At 37.1% G+C, this 18995-nt stretch overlaps 1 protein-coding gene across 1 annotated transcript in view; it reads right to left on the bottom strand.

The window, feature by feature from the left end:
* TINAG (tubulointerstitial nephritis antigen) overlaps positions 1-18995 on the bottom strand; it is a 45035-nt gene that overhangs the window by 24802 nt on the left and 1238 nt on the right. Inside the window, exons 2-6 of the mRNA XM_071548483.1 lie at positions 15450-15513; positions 14375-14464; positions 12076-12190; positions 7593-7716; positions 5328-5478 (exon numbers count right to left, since the gene is read on the bottom strand). Of these exons, the coding sequence (XP_071404584.1) occupies positions 5328-5478; positions 7593-7716; positions 12076-12190; positions 14375-14464; positions 15450-15513 (544 nt within the window). The remainder of the gene's footprint in view (positions 1-5327; positions 5479-7592; positions 7717-12075; positions 12191-14374; positions 14465-15449; positions 15514-18995) is intronic.

The following is an 18995-nucleotide window of genomic DNA, read 5'->3' as shown; positions in this document are numbered from 1 at the left end:
GGTAGAAAAAATGGCCCTGAGGAGAATGTCTTTTTCTTACCAAACTCTTTCTGCCCAAACAAGACCACACACATCCAGAAGCTTCAAAACTAATTCTGCTTAGATGAAAAGGGATGGACCATCTAAGGTTGTAAGGTTGTTAAGCTGTTATTGCTTAGGTCTTCAATCTGTTCACTGACAACCCGTTTTAATCCCTTCTGAACATCCAAAAGTGTTCTGGATTCACAGATTTCCAAGAGGGAATGGGAAGTATTTATGCCAAACACACACAGGTTTTTATTACTTACTTTTTAAATGTATTATGCAGTGTTTCTACTGTTGAGTAGAAGTACATCTTTGGTTTATATATGTACACATATATAAATGTCTATAAAATGTATCTACTCTATATACATAATTGTTCTATTCAGCACTGATGATAGATTTCTGAAAGAAATACAGGATTCCTGCTAAGTGCAATCAAGCCTGCAAGGCAGGTAAGGTGAGGAAATACAGTCCTTAGAGAACAATCCAGCATAGGCAGGGCAGGAGTACGTGACAACAGCCCAGTATAAAGAATGCTATGATTCTATTGTGTACTTAGAAACACCTCAGAGGGAAACAACAGAGGAAAAATTAATTAATTGGGTAGGGATTTTTTCGCCTCCTTTCAGTTGGATTGTCCCAATGAAGTTTTCACAGGTTTTGCACAGATTGGTCTTATTTCTATGTCTACATAAGTGAAGCACCAAAAGATGTAGTAGCACACTGGAGCCGCATGGTAAATCCAGACATGATGGCTCGTTCTGAACTAACAGTCACACTTGAATCTTTCCACCCACCACAAATTCTGCAGTAGTGACTGACATAATTTAACAGCTTTTTGATGAAACATGAGTTTGCACATGCTGAAACACCAGCACAACAGTAAACATTAAAAACACTTGAAAGAGAAGACCTTGCCATAAGAGTCATAGGAGAAAATAGAAATAGATGTGAGTATGTTTATATGGACAAATAGAGAGACACATACAAAAACAATATTAGAAACAAGCAGGATACAGAGAGAAGCAGGAGGATTCTTGTTGTGTTCATACGTTCTTGACAAGATTCATCTGAAGTCATGTTTGTGTGTTCAATCTAAAGAATTTTTTTTGTTTTATTGCATTTATATGTTTGAATTGTGAGATAAAATAATCCAGAACATTAGGCTATGTTATTAGCAAGTTGGCAAAATAAACAAACAACAATATCTTTTTCATAACCTGGAACTGGTAAGAGCACAAGGTACAAATCAGATTAAACCCTTGTTAGAACCAGTATTTGCATCCAAGAGTATAATTTTTATACTACCTGAAAATGAAATGTTTCTTCCTCAATCTTTTAACTTCCCCATAATATGGCTTCTAGCTGAAATACCTAAAATTAATAATAATTAGAAATAGAATATATATTTATTCTTTAATTAATGGAGGAAGACAGAGATAAAGAGTTACACAGTGTTTCAGTTCCACTTATAGCAGATTTCACTGTTAATGGGGTCCTCAGTGGTTCTGAAAAGTCAGGTCTCAGCACTGGGCTAACTACACTGAGCTTTATGGAAGCCTCCTGCTGACTTCACTGACTTTGAGTTTAGGCCAGCACTCAGTTTTTCTGAACATGTGTCAAAAATGTGAGATAAGCACAGTCCAGAAATAAGAAAACTAGAACCTTTAAAACACCACTGAACACCTACTGCAGATATTTACAAGGCCCCACAGAAAATCAATGTGTTTTCTCCCTATTGCAGGATATGGAGATAATGAGGAAATTATTACAATATAATGGTCCATAAAAATACATGAAAGTGTGAGGAAGCAAACACTATTTCAGAGGGCTCATTCAAAAGACACTTCAGACTCTTATGCCATAAATTTCAGGTTTTTTCATTGTCAAAGGTAAAAGATTATGAATTATGGGGTTTAGCTGCAAAAATTATTCAATTATCAGTCCAGTGAATCAAAAAGGGGTTTGTTGTTGTTGTTATTGAAATTATTGGCTCTTGTCCACTGTCAGAGACAAAATATTAAGCTAGATGTACCCTTGCTTGGACCTAGCATAGCTGTTCTTGTGTTATTCCAGTATCTGTTCTCAAAGATATTTGAATGTTTCCCTTAAGATGCTCATTTGTATCTAGAACTGTTGGAATAGAATTTGAAATATTTGAACTTGAGGAAAGAAAATCAGGATGAAGAAATGTTTACAAAAATATGTAAATAGAAATACTTTCATCTCTGATACTTTGATGACAAATCAATGATGGGGGATAAGAATGGGTGGTGGGCAAAGGTCTGTAAGAGCACAGTGATGCTGTACATGTTGGAGCCAAATCCATGGGGGAAAAAAAAGCTTAATAAATGACTAAGGAAATAATCTTGTATTGCTGAGACTTATCAGAGAGCTATGTAGTTTCAAAAAATTCATAATGGTTCTCAAAACTCCTCTTCAGATTCTTTACTCAGACAGCCACCTGCAAAAGGCTTGTGAATACCATGAGGCTGAGCAACATGCAAGTACTTGGGACTGTGGAGGTGGAAAGACAGCTCAGAATTGTGCTACAGTGAGCTGATGTGGCTGTATGTTTCTAGGCTTACATCAGTCATAAAGCCTGCTCTGCACACCACTGTCACACTGTTACTCAGTCAGGTCAATCCTCGCACTACTGCATTTACACCAGCACGAGCTCCTGCGTGGGTACAACCAGGTTGATAATGAAGTGGCTCATATAGCTTCAGCCTGTCTTGCTCTCCTTATAAAAATAACCTAACTCTTTTACACTTAAACTGCCTCTACAGAACAGACTGTCACTAACCACACTGCTTAAGGTGAAAATAATACTACTTGCTTGTATAGGAAGAATCTTATTATGGGCTCATGGTGGTTATGCCCATAGAGGGATAAGAGTCAGAGGGAATAGAAGACAAGGAGATTGTCCCACTGCTGTGTTCTTTATAGCTTTTCCTCTAAAAATAACTTGCACCAACTGTTGTCAAGATAATGCTCATTAAAATTAATCTCACCTCCTCTTTTATCTACACCAACACTTCTTGTGCTTCTGTCGTTAACAGTCAAGCAAACAGTCCAGTGAGAGGGAGTTGTAATTACTCTCTTTAGAGCATGAGCTACTGATTAAAAGGAGGCTGTTCTTCTAGCTGCAGAAAATTATTGCAGTTAAAAATTATTTACAGGTAAATTGTCAAGTTAGAACTTTCATTTCTTCATAAATGGAGCCTTTGCTTTACCCCATGAAGTGCTGAGGGGCCTTTGCTAGACAGAATTACTTACCCAAATGGCCTCTCACTCAAAACCTCGATCCAATCTAGTTTAGCATTTAAACCGTGAGAGAGGAAGACTGAGGAGCACTCGGTATGAACTCTCCCCATAACAATACAAAAATCTTTGTCAGATCAGAAATAGTTTGGCACACTTGCAGAAAGCAGGGTGATCATTTGTATACTGTGTCCGTGTGACTAAACCTGTATCCCCAGGCTGCCATGTCAAATATGATGCATCACACCTGACATTCTTTTGCTTCATTTGTTTGTTTTTTAACTAAAATTAAAAGTTGACAAGAAGCACACCTGAGATCTCTCTGTCAGTCAGTTTCAGATACATAAAAGACAGAGTAAGGGATGAGATTGCATGAAAAAGAAAGAGGAAATTGACTTTGGTGCAGAACAGAAAGGACAAAAAAAAATTCTGGTAATGCGAAAGCCAGCAGGATTTAATTATATAGTATATAAAATGTGGTTATTGAAATTCTCCTAGAAGCCCTTTCCAGGCACACAAAGTTCAAGAAGCTGACTGAGAACACGCAGCACAGATTTACCATGACAGGTAATGATGAGATGGTGAGACGATCTGAGCAAAATGAAATGACTGGTTCAGAGGAGAATAAGAAAAGCAGTATATATCTTTTACCTTGCCTTTAGCAACATTTTCAGCATGGTTTCCTGTGGTGTTCCTCTAGTTTATTGGATTAGATAAGTTGCTTACAAGGTCAGTTGTGGACTGGCATGCTGAAAGTTTGACAGATCAAAATGACGGGTGTCTGTTTCCTAGTGGCAATCCCCAGGAGTCAACACAAAAGTAACACTCTTGCATCTTTATTAACAGCCTGGACAGTGGGATATAAAGCAACCCTAGCAAGTTTGTGGAGAATGCAAAAGTGGTGGGGAATGACCTGTATGCATGGCTGCCATTCAGAGCTGTATTAACAGGCTGGAGAAATGAGCTGACAGAAATATCATGAAGTTCAACAAAAACAGATGGCAAATCCTGCCTTTGAGCCAGAACTGCCCAGGTACTGGCAGGCTTGTGTAGAAAACTGTCTCACAGAGAAGGACACAAGGTCCTGATAAACAGAAAGTTGAACGTATGTTAGAAGTGAGCCCTCTCAGCAAATACAGACAATCAATACTGGGCTGTATTATCAAGACCATAGCCAAGACATAGTGAAAAATTATTATTCTACTCAAATTACTACTCCACAGATAGAGTAATGTGATAAACACTGATAAACTGAGCAAGTCCAGTGGAAGGCACTGAGGGGAGTGGAGCTGAGAGGGATGAGACAGCTGGACTTGTTCAGTCTAGAGAAGAGAAAGCTGAAAGAGAATCTAATTCCTGTTTTCAAATACATAAGGAGAGGTATAGAGGAGACAGAACAAAGCTCCTGGAGGTGCGCAGTGAAAAGCTGAAAGGTACTATCATAAGTTGCACTGAGGAAAATGCTGATATAAGAAAACACTGTTTGACCACAAGAGTGGTCAAAAAAAGTGACCTTCTGTAAAAAGGGTTGTGGAATCTCCATCCTTTAAGATACTCAAAATGTGTCCAGGGCCATCACCTGAACAGTCTGATCTAATTTCAGTTAGTCACGCTTTGAGCAGAACATCAGATTAGGTAACCTTTGAAAGTTCCAACCTTAGTCATCCTGTGATTCTAGAAATGATTATATGCCATTTTAAAAAGTCTCTAACTCTCCATGTGGAATTTGACACCTGTTACCTTTCCTTAGACTGGCCTGAAGGAAGAAGGATCTAGGTACAGTCCTTGATAGTGTGTTGCATTCTGGAAAAAACTTGTGATGAGATAATTGCAGATTGCACCCTAGAGGAAATTGTTTAATTCTTTTGAATATTCACAATGTGGGCCCATGAAACTGGCTGCTTACTCAAGATTGTTTAACATGAAGAGTCTATATCCTAAGAATCCCGAGTTTTGAGTCCACTTATGGTATTGTCTTATTGGAACTTAAGCAACTGGCTCAAGTTAAAATAATCTAAACAACTAGATAAAATATTTACCCATGTGTTTTCAGATATCTCCAAGCACCATCAATATTTCCACCATTGCATCCATGTTGATTCCAGGTATCACAAGAGATCAAATTCTGAGCAGAAAGGTTGTCTGTGATCTGCCCCTTGGAATGAATTGCTATTCTATCTGCTGCAACACCTGTTTTGAAATGAATTTTCTATTATCAAAACAAAATAATTACTCAATTACTCACAACTTCACATTTGTCATTGTGAAAAGGGGACTGAAATAGAACCTCAATATTTTCTGCCTGTGTGAATATCCTCACTAAACAATACCCATATAATTTGCACAGACTTTTGAGAGAGAGAATTGTAAAACTGCAGTGTCATGAGCAACTTTGCTGTAATACTACAAATCTGAAGATTTACTGGTTATTGTAAAGTCCTGCATGTTGAAACATCAAATGAGGCTTTTACATAATTTAGTCTATAGTCTCTATCATATTTGTAAATGCATATTCATATCTGGTTGAATTCAGCAGAAGATGCAAATACTTTCCCAGCTCTCTGCAGCTGAGTCTCCAAATCTCTTTGCTATCTTTTCTACTTTTCTTTTGTTTGTTTTGGGGTTGGTTTTTTTTTTGAGGGGGAAAAAAAGCAAAAATCAACAGTCCTATGAAGAAGAAAATTCAATACTGAAAAGAGGTATTGTTTTTATTGGAAAGAATATTGCAAGATGTTTGTGTTAAAGTGCCTTCCCTTATACAAAATTCTCCTTCTAGGTTAAACACCTTAAATGTTTGAATTCAATCAGACAGTCATAATTCTTAGTACTTGTATATTTATGCACTGATTTAAAGGCAGAGTAGGTTAATTAAGTGTGGGTGAAACTAAGCTACTCCTACTTTTTTATCAAATGACAATGAAACAATCATTAAGCCCCAGTCACAGCCATTATCTGTGAATAAATTATATTTTTCTTACTTTTAACCCCTCATTTTTGAACATGAAAATAAACTTTAAAAATCTTGTGAAATCTAAAGCTCCATCAAAATCAACACTAACTTTGGTAAACTTTGGGCAAGACTTCAGAAAAGTGAATCTGCTGATGGAATGTGACAACAACTGTGTTTTGGGCTTTTGTGAGATGTCACATGATAATGAATTTATTTTCATAGTTATACAAGCCTTCCACTGAAAAGTCTTGGAATATTTCCAGAAAATGTTCACAATTAAAAAAAAGACACAGCTGTGCTCGTCTACTCATTGAGCAACAATTAATCTTGCAATTTGAAAATAATTATTTAAATTAAAATTTTAAAAATTGCTCATGAAAGGGAAAATACCCAGAAAGTCTTTCCTTCAGTGATCTCTGTACATCTCCACACTCATCTATCAGGAGAGCTATTAAAAGCTCTATTGGTTTTCTCTTTTTAAAACTGCAGTGGACAAGACATATTGGAAGAGCATGTTCAGTCTGGCTTTTTCAGGGAGCTGGGATTAGCTGGCCTAAATGGTCCTTTCCTTCTCTTACTGCTGTGATTTAATGAAGCAGTTCCAGAAACCTGCACCAGTGAGAACCCACTGGCCAAACTGAGTCATAAGATTGGTTGCGCAATTTTTTTCTCTAGTTTTATATATCCCAATATGCACTGAGATTTATTACAAGACCAATGTACATAACTGATTTTTTTAGCTTCTTTGGAGAAAGTGATCACTGTGTCCAGTTTTCATAAAGGCAGAGGCTGTTGGACATGAGCTTGAATTACATTACTGACATTGCTTAGGGAATTTGAAAGATTGTTTTTTCCACAAACATCTGAGCAGTTTCAGGGTTTTATTCTCATAAAATTTGAAAATATTATACCCAATTCATTTGAGTTGCAAGGCTTGCACACTGTTAAATGCAGCAAAATATAAATATATATAAAGAAATTAAAGCCTACCCATTTTATGATTTCAAGTCAAGCATGTAGTTGGACAGACAAGACATGAGGATTTTTTATGTTAAAAAAATTTACTAGTTACAATAAAGTGCATCAGTCAATTCATTTTCTTCTTTCTGTCACATAAGAAAAAAATTCCCTATGTTACACAATATTATGAAAAGCAAACAAAATTCTGCAGCTAAGATGGACTTTTTAAGAAATTGGGACAACACAGAGGGAAAGTTGTAGCAATTTAAAATGTTGCTACTTGCTAATAAAACATGAAAAGCAAGCTGAGGTTACTTCACTACTAATCACTACAAATTTTCATTACATATCTAGCATCAGTGATACTTTTAAAGGGACAAAAAATTAATATTACTTGCAGTTGAAAAAGCCCAGGATGCTCCACAGTTTCGTTGATCCAAAGGATCATGAATCCATTCAGGCCACTCATAAGTGGCTGAAAAAATTGCAGGAAACTTTTCTTCTGGAAGTGACTTTCCCTAAAACAAAATATAGAAGATTGCTTCAATTCATATTTTTATATTAAATTTTACCCTAATTTTATTTATAAAATTCTTAAGTTTTAAACTGAGGAAGCAAAGCATTGACTTCCTGAGCAACATTTTGGTGGTTACCCCATGGCTGGGTGCTGTGGACCCCCTGAGATAAGGGGCATTCTAGCACTGTAATAGCTGAGCTGGAGAGCTGAGCTCCACAACTGCCACCCTGAATGACCTGTCCAGTTTCTCTCCGATTTTTATCTCAAACAACAATTCCCTATGCAATATGTAGAGTATGACCCAGCTGGATTTTTTGAAAGAAAAGCCTTCTGCTATGAGTAGCTGTAGAGTGCAATATCTGTTACCCTCTTCTCCTTGACACATAGCTGTAGGTAGAAAATTTCAGTCACTGTAGGAGAGGTATTAGTGCAGTGTATCATTGATTTGTCTTTTACACAGAGCTTTTTCAATCTCCAGTGCTTATTATCGTTCCAGACCAAAACCCTGTGATTTTCCTTCTGCTTTGCAATCTGATGGTGAATTGATGAAAATTCGTGGTTGGCTCACTAAAGCCATTTGGCCAGCCATTCTTGGCACCTCCATCTCTCAGCCTTAATTTATGTCTTCCTGCAAAGTCCTCTAAGCTTTGAAGAAATATTTGCATATGCAAGAACCATCTGGTACAACTGCTAATAATCTGCTCTGTGTTCAACATATCAAAACCATTGATCCATTTTTTTTTTCCTGTTTAACTTTATGGAATGATTGATTATGCAGTGCAGGGAAATAAGAATGGCCACAGAGAATTGCAATATTAGTCCATTCAATCAGTTTGTCTTAAAAAAAATTGTTGATAACATCAGTTTCAGAGGGAAATACAATGCACAAAGCATGATGATCTGTTCCTAAGCAAAACACTTACTGATGATTCTTTCTCATAAGTAGGCTGAAACCCTGAAGCACAATGGCTTTTATCCTGTTCAAATTCTTTTATTATTTTACTTCAATTTAGTTATCTTTTAATTCTGTATATCCTTGCTGCACCATTTTTATAAATTGCTTATGTGATTTATAAAACTACACACCTTTTGCTAAGATGATTTAAATATTTGAGACCAGCTCTCTCAAACTATTTCAGGACTCTTTGGGGGAACATATTTTACCACTTTGACTGTATCAAGATCACTTTGTACATACACTGCAAAACAGCATTGCCCCATCCAGCATGTACACCTGGATTTGCTACAGAAAACCCCCCATTGAGAAGAAGTGAGTAAGGAAAAAGAAGATTGTACCTCAGGTACAATCAATCTGACATTAGATTGGGATACAGCCCTAACATGCAGCTTGATACAGTCTATGTGTATGCCCAACCCAGTCCTTCTTGATTCACTAGGTGCAGCCTGGGAGTCCCCAGTCCAATAAAGCACACTGCAAGCTGTTCAGTCACTTCAACAATTTTAAAAATTTCACCTCCACCCATAACCAGCCAGCAATTTTTTAAACCGTGGTAAAATATTAATCTCAATACTTTGGTTAATCACTTTCAGAAGTTGTTTTTTTCAGTTGGTTTTATATACATGGGACTTGCAATATGAAATGGCACTCAGGAAGAAGCAGTTAACTTAAAGAGCAACTTGGCAAGTTATCATTATGTTCATTGTTAGTGAGCAGGCACAAGCTCAAGATTTACTTTAAAGATGAAACATGCAGGAGAAATCCCAGAAAAATAAAATTTCTTTTACATGATGAGACTGTTCACTACCAGCCAGTAAATAAGCAAAATCTGGTAAATGTTGTTTAGCACACTTATGTGGACAAAGGCTGCTTACAATGCTAGAAATTAGGCAGTTGAGAAAAGCAAAATTCTAAACAGATCTTCAGTCTGTGACAATGTGTTACTTTATGTATTCCTGAACTACTGCCAATGTATTTATTAGCCACATGTTGTAAATCCCAGAGCAAATTACTCATTAACCCTTAACCTTGTCATTTAGAAATGTAGGAATGACCTGTAGCCAGAAACATTGGCTTTTTGTCTGAAAAATTGTTAACCCGATATTGAGAACATGGCTGCTCTGTGACAAATATTAAGTCTAGGCAACTGTTTCTCAAGGTATGCTCCATGAACCAGCATCAGACGACACAAGGCAATCAGCAAAATGACTGGTGAACTATTTTTAAACATTCATATGCACTCTCTGCAGTGAAGCCTAGCAGCCTGGCCAAAGCAGAAAGGTAAGTGGATAGAAAAGAGCACTCGAACTTCAATTACAACTTCTTCAGAAAAGTTAGATGACCAGTCAGAGAAAAAAGGCCAAAAATAACTGAATTCACAAAAGTAGAAATAGTTTTTCTGAGGGAAAGCAATTTTTTTTCTTAATGTAGGAAAAAAATTCTGGACATCACTTGCTTTGTGTACACAAAATGAGCATTCATGACCTTCAGTTTGCATAACTACCCTGCTGAGCTATTTTATTGCAAAAAGCCACATATCAGTGGAATAGCTGGTGTACTTTTTCTGCTTTCACATTATCTTTATGACTTCTTTGGTACTTAAAGAAAAATAGTACCTTATTGGTGAATTGTGTATTTCATTTTCTTCCAAGCTGGCACTTACATGAGCACCTTGTTTCTGGGAGTGCAGACCCCACCATTGCAATGTACCTCTTGCCAGAACATGTACTGACAGAATGCCATGAAATGTGTATCACAACGCATTTTAAAGGCATGGCAGTTATTCTTGTGCTACACAGAACTTCAAGAATGATAACACTCTCTCCTGCAGTGAAAATGCCTTCTCAGATTGAGGAGCTTCAGCTTTGCCAGGAATCCCACCGTTTTAGTGCTACATTTAGCTGTTGGTTTGTGTTCAGGTCTCACCATACTGTGCAACAGAGTCCTCAGTTTGGATTAAGTTCTTGCTCTATATCATTGTCTTTTAGGTAGTCTAATGTGCCATCATGTTAAACATTCCTCCCAGACAGAAGCATCGCCTTATTGAGCAGGTATAGTCGTGAATTAATAGCAAAGCTTTTGAAAGCTATGTGAGCTACTTCAAGAAGTTTGTGTTTTCCCTAAGATGAAATGTAGCTCTGTCACAATGTTTAATTTGAATTAATCTTATGAAGTTGTATTTGCAGTTGGATATGGCAGTCAAGGAAACAACTAAAAAGTCTCTATTCTACATTCAAACTTTTCAACACTGATGAGAATGAAAACTGTGCTGTACATGTACAGAAGTTAACACTGAAAAGCCAACATCCTTGGGTTGTTTTTTTTTCCATGAAATTGACTAAGAGGCCCCTTCTACACAAAAGTGCATTGCTCAATTTTACCCCAAGGGATAGTAGAAAATAATCAGAACAACATGCTCTTACTTATCAGAAACCATAATTTTTGCTTAAATAATAGATCAGCAGCATGCTAAAGAAATGGTTTTTATTTAAAGAAGGAGAAAAAAAAGGTTGTATTTAATGAAAGGTAGCTATGGTTTTCTTTCTACATTAGCAGATTGCCAGGTTTAAATCAGGTCAGTACAAGCCCAAAACTTCTGAATGTTAATTGTAGCATTTTTATCAACCAAATACATGATTTTGGGCAAAGTACTTGAAGTTTTCTCACTTGCAAAATGGGAAAGGTAGTAATAATCCCAGAGAACGCATGAACATTTAATTGGTATCAGTTCATACACAGTAACTAGTACATTGGCCTGCAGGTGAATTAGTACTCAACAAAGTCACTTAAAGGTCAAGCCATTAATGTTTGAAGTGTGTCTGAAAAATATTAAAAAGTCATTATTTCTGAATTTCATCTTCCATATCTCTTTTACTCTATTTGGAGTTGTCACCTAGTTACAGGTGAAGCTTAATGGAAACATTTTCATTACAAATTCACTAAGTTTTTCACACTTAGGCCTCTGTAAATGTGTTAATATGTTTCCCAGATTTTGCCATGAATCCAATAATTTTTCTTTCCATTTGTTCAAAACCCCAAAAAAGTCTCCACATCTTCTGTCAAAGGTAGCTGTCTACTGTCAGCTGCTAGCCTTAATGAACTATGCCTAGATTTACTTTTTTATGGTTACAGCTATGTGTTCAATTACTAGTAAATGGAGGGGATAGTACGGAGCCATCTTAAAGAACCGAACCACAAGGATAAACTAATATTGGTGCAGACCTTCACAATGGTTAGTATTTGCTTTTGTTCCTTCCTTGTTTGATTTCTTGGTAGACAGTGTATGGCTTGCAAAACTATTCTGAGAATTTCATATTCAACATGGAAGCATTTAGTGTCAAAACTCTGAATCATACTCTTATAATTTTCTGTATTTGTATTCCCACATAATATGAAACTTACTGGAGCTTCTCTCATATTCAGCAAAGAATAAGATGGAGGGAAGGTGCCCAGGCGCTTTCTGAAACCTTCTTCCACTGTCATTCCCCAGAACTGACTGTAGTTTTCAGCTTTCCATCTTCCTCATAGACAAAAAACCAAATAAAATCCATGTTAGAGATACCCCTCCCATTAATACATTGCTCCTTTATAAGAGTACCACTAGCAAAAACATCCATAAATAAATCTTCCAAATTACATTTCAAAACCTTGCATTCAATACACATGAGAAAATATTTACTACCAGCTCTTCAACTGCGAATCAGTGCAGGATGGAGCAGCATAGCAATATAGGAATAGCGGTGATTTGGGGTCAGCATCACGCAAGCCTGCAGGAGATGAGCATGTGATACTTCAGAGCAGTACTGGAAAACAAGAGGCTCAGTCAAAACAACTACTGTTGTCTTGAAATCATGCTCAAATTGTGCTTCAGGTCAGATGCCCACAGAGAACTAGCAGCTTCATGTAGTGAATTATATTGTCTTCCAGCTGTAGTGCATCAGCAGTGAGACACTGTTGAACCCAGTAGAAAACCAAGCTGACACCTTCTGCCTCAAGTTTTACACCAATAGCCACTATGAGAGAAAGGGCTCCCTATGGCTTTTTAAGTATTCCTGTGCTACTCTCAGGTAGACTCAACTCAGATTGTAGCATTAACCCTGCAATCTATATACAAACACAGAAATAAAATATCATTGCAGCCATACATCTTTGGAACACAGTGAAATTTATTAATGGATAAGAGCTGAATCAGAAGGGAGGGCATTCGCTCTACCCATTCCTTCTATGCTTGTCTATGAAGAACAAGGAGATGGGATTCATGGCACACTAAGGGGGCACCACATTACTCATCTCCCTGTAGTCAGTGAAAAGTGCAAGCACCTGGAGAAGTCATATCTCAAGTCAGCTTAACCACCCTGAAGCAAAGCTCACCAATCACCACTAAGAAAAAAGAGGTTAAGGGCACCAGGTGCCTTATTTAGGTGTTTATCCTAATTCAGTTGGTTTAAATATCTCAGTGTTTTAGCAGTCACCACAGCTTGAAATCTGGGCAGGCTTCATTGGTGAATTTAGCACCTCAGATCCTATGGAGGATCTGTCTGTGTGCAGCAAGCAGCCCCCAAGGCACAGATTCAGCACTAGAGCATCCCTAATTCCTATTCACTAGTTAGGGGAAATGAGATTGTTGGCAAGCAAAACATCTAGCCCCACAAAGTTTTGATATCTTTGTCCCCTACTGGGTCCTTCTTCTCCTCTTCCAAGGCTACCTAGACTCCTGTTATGTGGAATAATGCTCTTAAGGGAGGAAAAAAAAGACTTTTTTAAAATATCTATCCCAAGTTATAAATGATGTGAAGAATAAGGGAAGGTGATGTTGTCTTGCGTTGACCTGGCAAAATGCCAGCTGGCCAATACAGAGTCTGTCTCCCTCCCCTTCCCAGCTGAGAAAAGGGAGAAAGGGATAAAATTCCCTCAAACTAGGTTTAAACTTAAACTAACTACATGTATATTTATACAGAAAAGAGAAAATTAAAAGGAAACTACAATACACATTTACACAAGTTAGAAATAACGAGAAATAAATTCCCACTCCCCAGTGAACACAAATTCCACTATTTTAACTACAAATCATTCCAGAGAACTCAATTCCCCAGAGACAGACCTAAGCAGAGAGAAAGATTAAGAACAAACATTTTACTTCCCTAAGATAATATGGTGGTAAGCCAGTGCTCTGGCCTGAGTCTCCCCATCCTTCCTGGGATGGCACGGTGCATCCTCCCGGGACCACAGCTTGAAGCAACTGACCAAGCCACTCCCACACCAGCTCCTATACTTTTGAGATGATGTCGGAATATGGTATGGAATACTATTGGCCAGTAGTCAGCTGTCAGCTGGCCCCGCCCAGCTCAAGTCCGCTGATAGTCCCAGGCCTAGTCTGAAATCCAAAGCCTAAATTTAGGCCTACCTAGGTAAACCCATAACATAATTGTGTTTTGAGAGAAAAAAAGTGTTCTAAGTTTGGAGAATGTTTTAGATAAATGTTTACAATAACTCTTACCAGCATGAGACTTTCAGTATCTTTCCATTTAAAACTGTGTTATCTGCCAGCTATTTAGGAAAGTTTCAGAAATGTACACTTACTGTCAAATTGCTATAATGTTACTAGAGAAGGAAGGGGCTGGTAGGACTGCATAACTCGTAAATTGCACATACATACAATAGAGTGATTTATAACAAAACCTTAAAATGAAAGGGTTCTCACCCATAATCTCCAGAATTGATGTTCTGAATTAATTCTTGGCGAACAAGGCATACATCTGTTGAACATTTCCAGAGACTGTTGAAACATTTGCTGAAAGGACAAGAACACCATTGAGCAAAACACGAATTGTCAAAGGAGAAATATGCACTTTAAGAACAGAAGGGAGATGGATGAAAAAAAGTGTAAACAATATAATAGTCACATAGTATTTATGAAAAGATAATGCCACTTCTTCCTGCTTCACTACCTAATGAATCCTTATTGGAACAAGGTGGGAAGCTTTACAGCTGGTGGGAAAGGTCATATTTGAAAAAAAATTGCTTCCATTTTTGTGACACAAAATCAAGGAAAAAGGGCAATGTCCTGTAATGTTGATGTTGAATTCCTCAAAAATGAGATGTTATGAGGAAGTTTCATTCTGAAAATTCAGAAAGGAGCCATGTGGCCATAGACACCTTCCTCCATGGATCCTGGCTTAAAGGCAAGATAGTGGGAGCCCCAGCCCTATTTGAGTGCTGCTGGAGATGCCCTGGGACTAGAGGTGCACGGCTGGTTTTTTGAAGAGGGAAAGCAGGGAGGTGGCTCAGGCAGCTGAGTTCCTCTGCCTGCAATGCCTGCTCCTGTCCCAAGGCAAAGAAAGGGATGCTCAAACAGTTCATCCCTTTTCTACATAAATATACATACATATATCCTTCCGTTAGGAAATAAATAGTACGAGAGGAAGAATGCCATAAACAGTAATGACAAACATCTAGTCTTCATTCAGGTCAATGCCAAGTCTAGACTGAAAACATTTTGACTCAAGTTTGACTGAGCAGGAACAGAATTAGGCCAGTGAGGAGGACATTTAAATAGTCTAATATTCATATCTAGATTAGAAACCCTGGTTTCCCTCTGCCATTCTTCTAAGTTGCGTGTAACCTACCTTCACAAAATCTTAATACTTAGCACTGCTCTTTCAGCCATTTTGATTTGATTGCATCTTTAATATGGGTTTAAGGATGCTCTCTACCTTAATTTCTGGTTTGTGACATATGCTAGATAAAATTCATTTTTCTGTTCTCTGAAACATTACCAGGAATTGCAGTTGTCTTTAATTATTGTTCCTTCTCCGTAATATCGGCCATCTTTATAACAACCTGCCAACATAACATATAGATGTGTGAAAAAAATTAATATTTGAAGTGAATTACTTAAAACTCGTTACTATTTAATTAATTGGTTGCATGTAGTATGTTTGAATCACTTAGTTGAAAGTCAGCAATATATATTTTCAGTTTTTTCCAAGTAATGAAGATAGTTTAATGTATTTTAATTTTTTACCAAATACATTATCTTTCATAGTAAATAAAATCGGCATCAGATTCAAAACATTCACTGAAAAATTACTATCTTACATGTAAATAACAAAATAATTATTCAAATAAAGTTATTTTCCAGTAATAAAAAGAAAACATTTCTGATAAAAATTATTTTCTATTTGGCAACTGAAAGAAATATAAGTTTTTCCAGTTATAGAATTTAAAAAACTAGTGGTTATTCCAAATCTATTGTAATATATTTTTTCTTGCAAGATTAATTGCTCTTTGAAAAATAGACAGATCAATTATATATTCCAAAGAAATGTTTGCCTCATACACTCTCTAAAACCCAGTATAAAACTGAGTGATGATTTTTCCAAACAAATATATGCCTTTTATTTTTTTCCTTTGATAACACTTCCCTGAGAGAAGTTTCTGTGTGTGTTTTAAGATCTTCCACATAAACTGTTTTATCAGTGCATTTGATTGTCAAAGCTTCAGTAGAATAAAGATCCAGAATGCCTGCAAAGGGCTTTGGATTGAGTCAGTAACAAACATTGTACAATTTATCACATGGATTTTTTTTTCCAACCCATTTCGACAGGTGAGCCTACAAGAGAACATGTTCCTTCCCCACTGGGAGAGTGTCGAGTCAGAACCTTTTAGTTTTCCTTTCATCTCTATTTTCAAGAAGCTTAAACTGTATCATCGCATTGACTTGCAAACTGGCAGGTTATCAAACTTTTCTCCTCACCACAAGTATGAGGAAGGCCATCCCCCTCTCATGGCAAGGGCTGGAGTTTTTCTGCCCAGACACATGCACATCTGTATGTCCCTATTGCCAGGAGACAAATATGCACTCCAAGCCCTATCTAATTTCATAATAAAGTGCAGAAGTAGACTAGAGATGATGAATTAACTATAAGTGGCCTTTTTTCCCTGTTGGCTGTTCAGCAGGCTACAGTAGCTAGCATAGATGTAGGTGAAATAAATCCTACCTAAGCAGTCTGAGGTCCAAAGGGTCTGCTCTAATTCAACATCATCTAAGATCTGAGATATTTTTCAGAGGATACTCAAAGCAAACTACTGAAGTGCCATTTTTTCACAATCTACCACAAAGTCTTCATCAGACAGTAGCTGGCAGGAGGCCTCAAGCAAGATATTTCAAAAAAATTGAGGGAAGGAAGCATTGATGCAGCATCCGAGTGACAGGACAGAGCATCAGTGAGCTCTGCTGGCAGGGTTCACCACCCATGGCCAAGATAAAATGCAAAACTGGAGTGGTACAGAAGCAGCTTTCTAATGATGTATGCTTAGGGAATTGAAGATTAACATCAGGCAGTTTTTTAGCCTAACAAAATTAACATTTAGAGGGCCAGGAGTGCTGCCTGTGGCATCAGTGGCAGAGAGCAGAGATATCTAAGTTAAAAGACACATGAGAACACAGCAAGATTATCTGGTCCTGAATATTTTATTTTTGAATAATAATATATTAAGTGGGAAATTAATTAATTTGCATAAAGCTTGATGACTTTATGAATGGGATTTCACTCTGTGAAAATCATGATTGGAAAGAAGAGAATTTGATAAATGGTGACTTCCTTCCCAGTCCAGTGCTTTTATAGTGTTATGACTCTTAAATCATTTGCCTTTAATACTGATGAGAGTACTTCTGTCAGGGAAATGTCTTCAGGTTTACTCCCTTGTAGGCTAAACCCTGACTTTCACCTAAAAGTGATTAGCAAACTCTTTGAATGTCACTTTTATACCATCAACAGGGTGAGTCCCACTGTGTGGATTCTGACAGGGCTTCTTGTACCATCAGAATAATTGAAACAAAAAGAGAAAATAAATAATAAACACAGTCCAGAAATAAAACTCATACTGTTCTTCTAACAACAAACATTAAAATAGTACTAATAAAAAATTCCTGAACTTGTATTTGGTACCTAAGGCAGGAGGAATGTGCAGTTTCTTCTGAAACGAGAAAGCCATTGAAACATACTGAACACTGTGTTCATAAAGGCAAAGTCAAAGCAGTTCCACATAGTTAAATCCAGACTGGCCCCCAGTGTGGTGCATGCCCATGGAAGAACTCACAACATAGCTTGTTTCTACCGTACACCAAGTCAGTGAATATGTGGGGATCCAGAAATAAAGCACTGAGCATTTTCATTGCAGTACATTGCAGCCCATGTAAAACACTTTAGTTTATTGGTTTATTTAAAGAAATATGACTCAGGAAGCTCTGAAAGCAAAACGACAGGCAATCAAAAGATCAAAATCTTCCAGACAAAAAGTACTTCAGCATATGTGGTCTTCAGGTGTTTAAATAATTCTTAGCCTAAGGCAGAAGGGTAATCTCAGTTGCTAAAAGTCAGTTAATATACTTCTGTCATTTCTAAATATGCTTCCTAGTTTGCTTAATCTCCAGGTATTCAGTCCTTTTTGTTTTACTTTTTTTCTCATTCCAATTCCTCAGACATTCCTGTTCTAGAAAATTCCTTTAGAGTTGGTTTTTTTGTTGCTCTTTTATCTGCTGTGTTTTGGCTTTATTATACTCATTTTACCCTCAAAATTACTTACACAATTAATTTCCAAACAGATTTTTAAAAACTGCAGACTTTGCATCACTTTAAACATCAGAAAAACAGGATTTTTTTGAGATTACATATAAAATAATGGTATAAGATCATGATTAGGACAAATAAAAGTGCTTGAATAGAATAATTGCTACCTCTGGCAGCTATGGAGTTCAGGAGTTACAAAACAGTGAACACAAATGTAAAAAAAATGGGGTTAAGAAAGCAGTAAAGATGTTACTCCTAACCTATTGCCTTATCTAAACCTTCTGTTACACTTCTACCTTTGAGAGGTAGACTCATGGCAGTGCCCACATGGCAAACTGCTACAGGTTCTGTAGTGATTCAATTCCATGAGACTCATTGTCAAAGGAGACTCACAGGCTGTCAACTCGAGCAGAAATGCACCTACATGTTTATGTAGAGCTCTAAGACAACAAACCCATGATATGTTGGAAATCATACACACCATTGCACCAAATAAATATGAAATGAATGTCTTTATTTACGTAAAGTCACAGAACATTCTTTTAGATGGTTAGAAACACTTTGGAAAATCAAATTTGTTTTACAGCATTTCTGTCACTCCCAGTTAATAGTGTTTGGCTCCAGATTTATGCCTGACTAGGAGCACAGCCTCTTGAAGAATGCTGGAATGCAAGCAGCAAGGTTATTGCAAAGAACCAGTTTAAAAAGTCATTATAGTATTTTTGTTGATTTTAGGTTTTTGAAAATTTT

Source organism: Pithys albifrons, chromosome 2, assembly GCF_047495875.1.
Source record: "Pithys albifrons albifrons isolate INPA30051 chromosome 2, PitAlb_v1, whole genome shotgun sequence".
Taxonomy (NCBI): Eukaryota; Metazoa; Chordata; class Aves; order Passeriformes; family Thamnophilidae; genus Pithys; species Pithys albifrons.
Note: the sequence above shows the minus strand (reverse complement) of the source record. Positions and strands in the feature narration are given on the sequence as shown.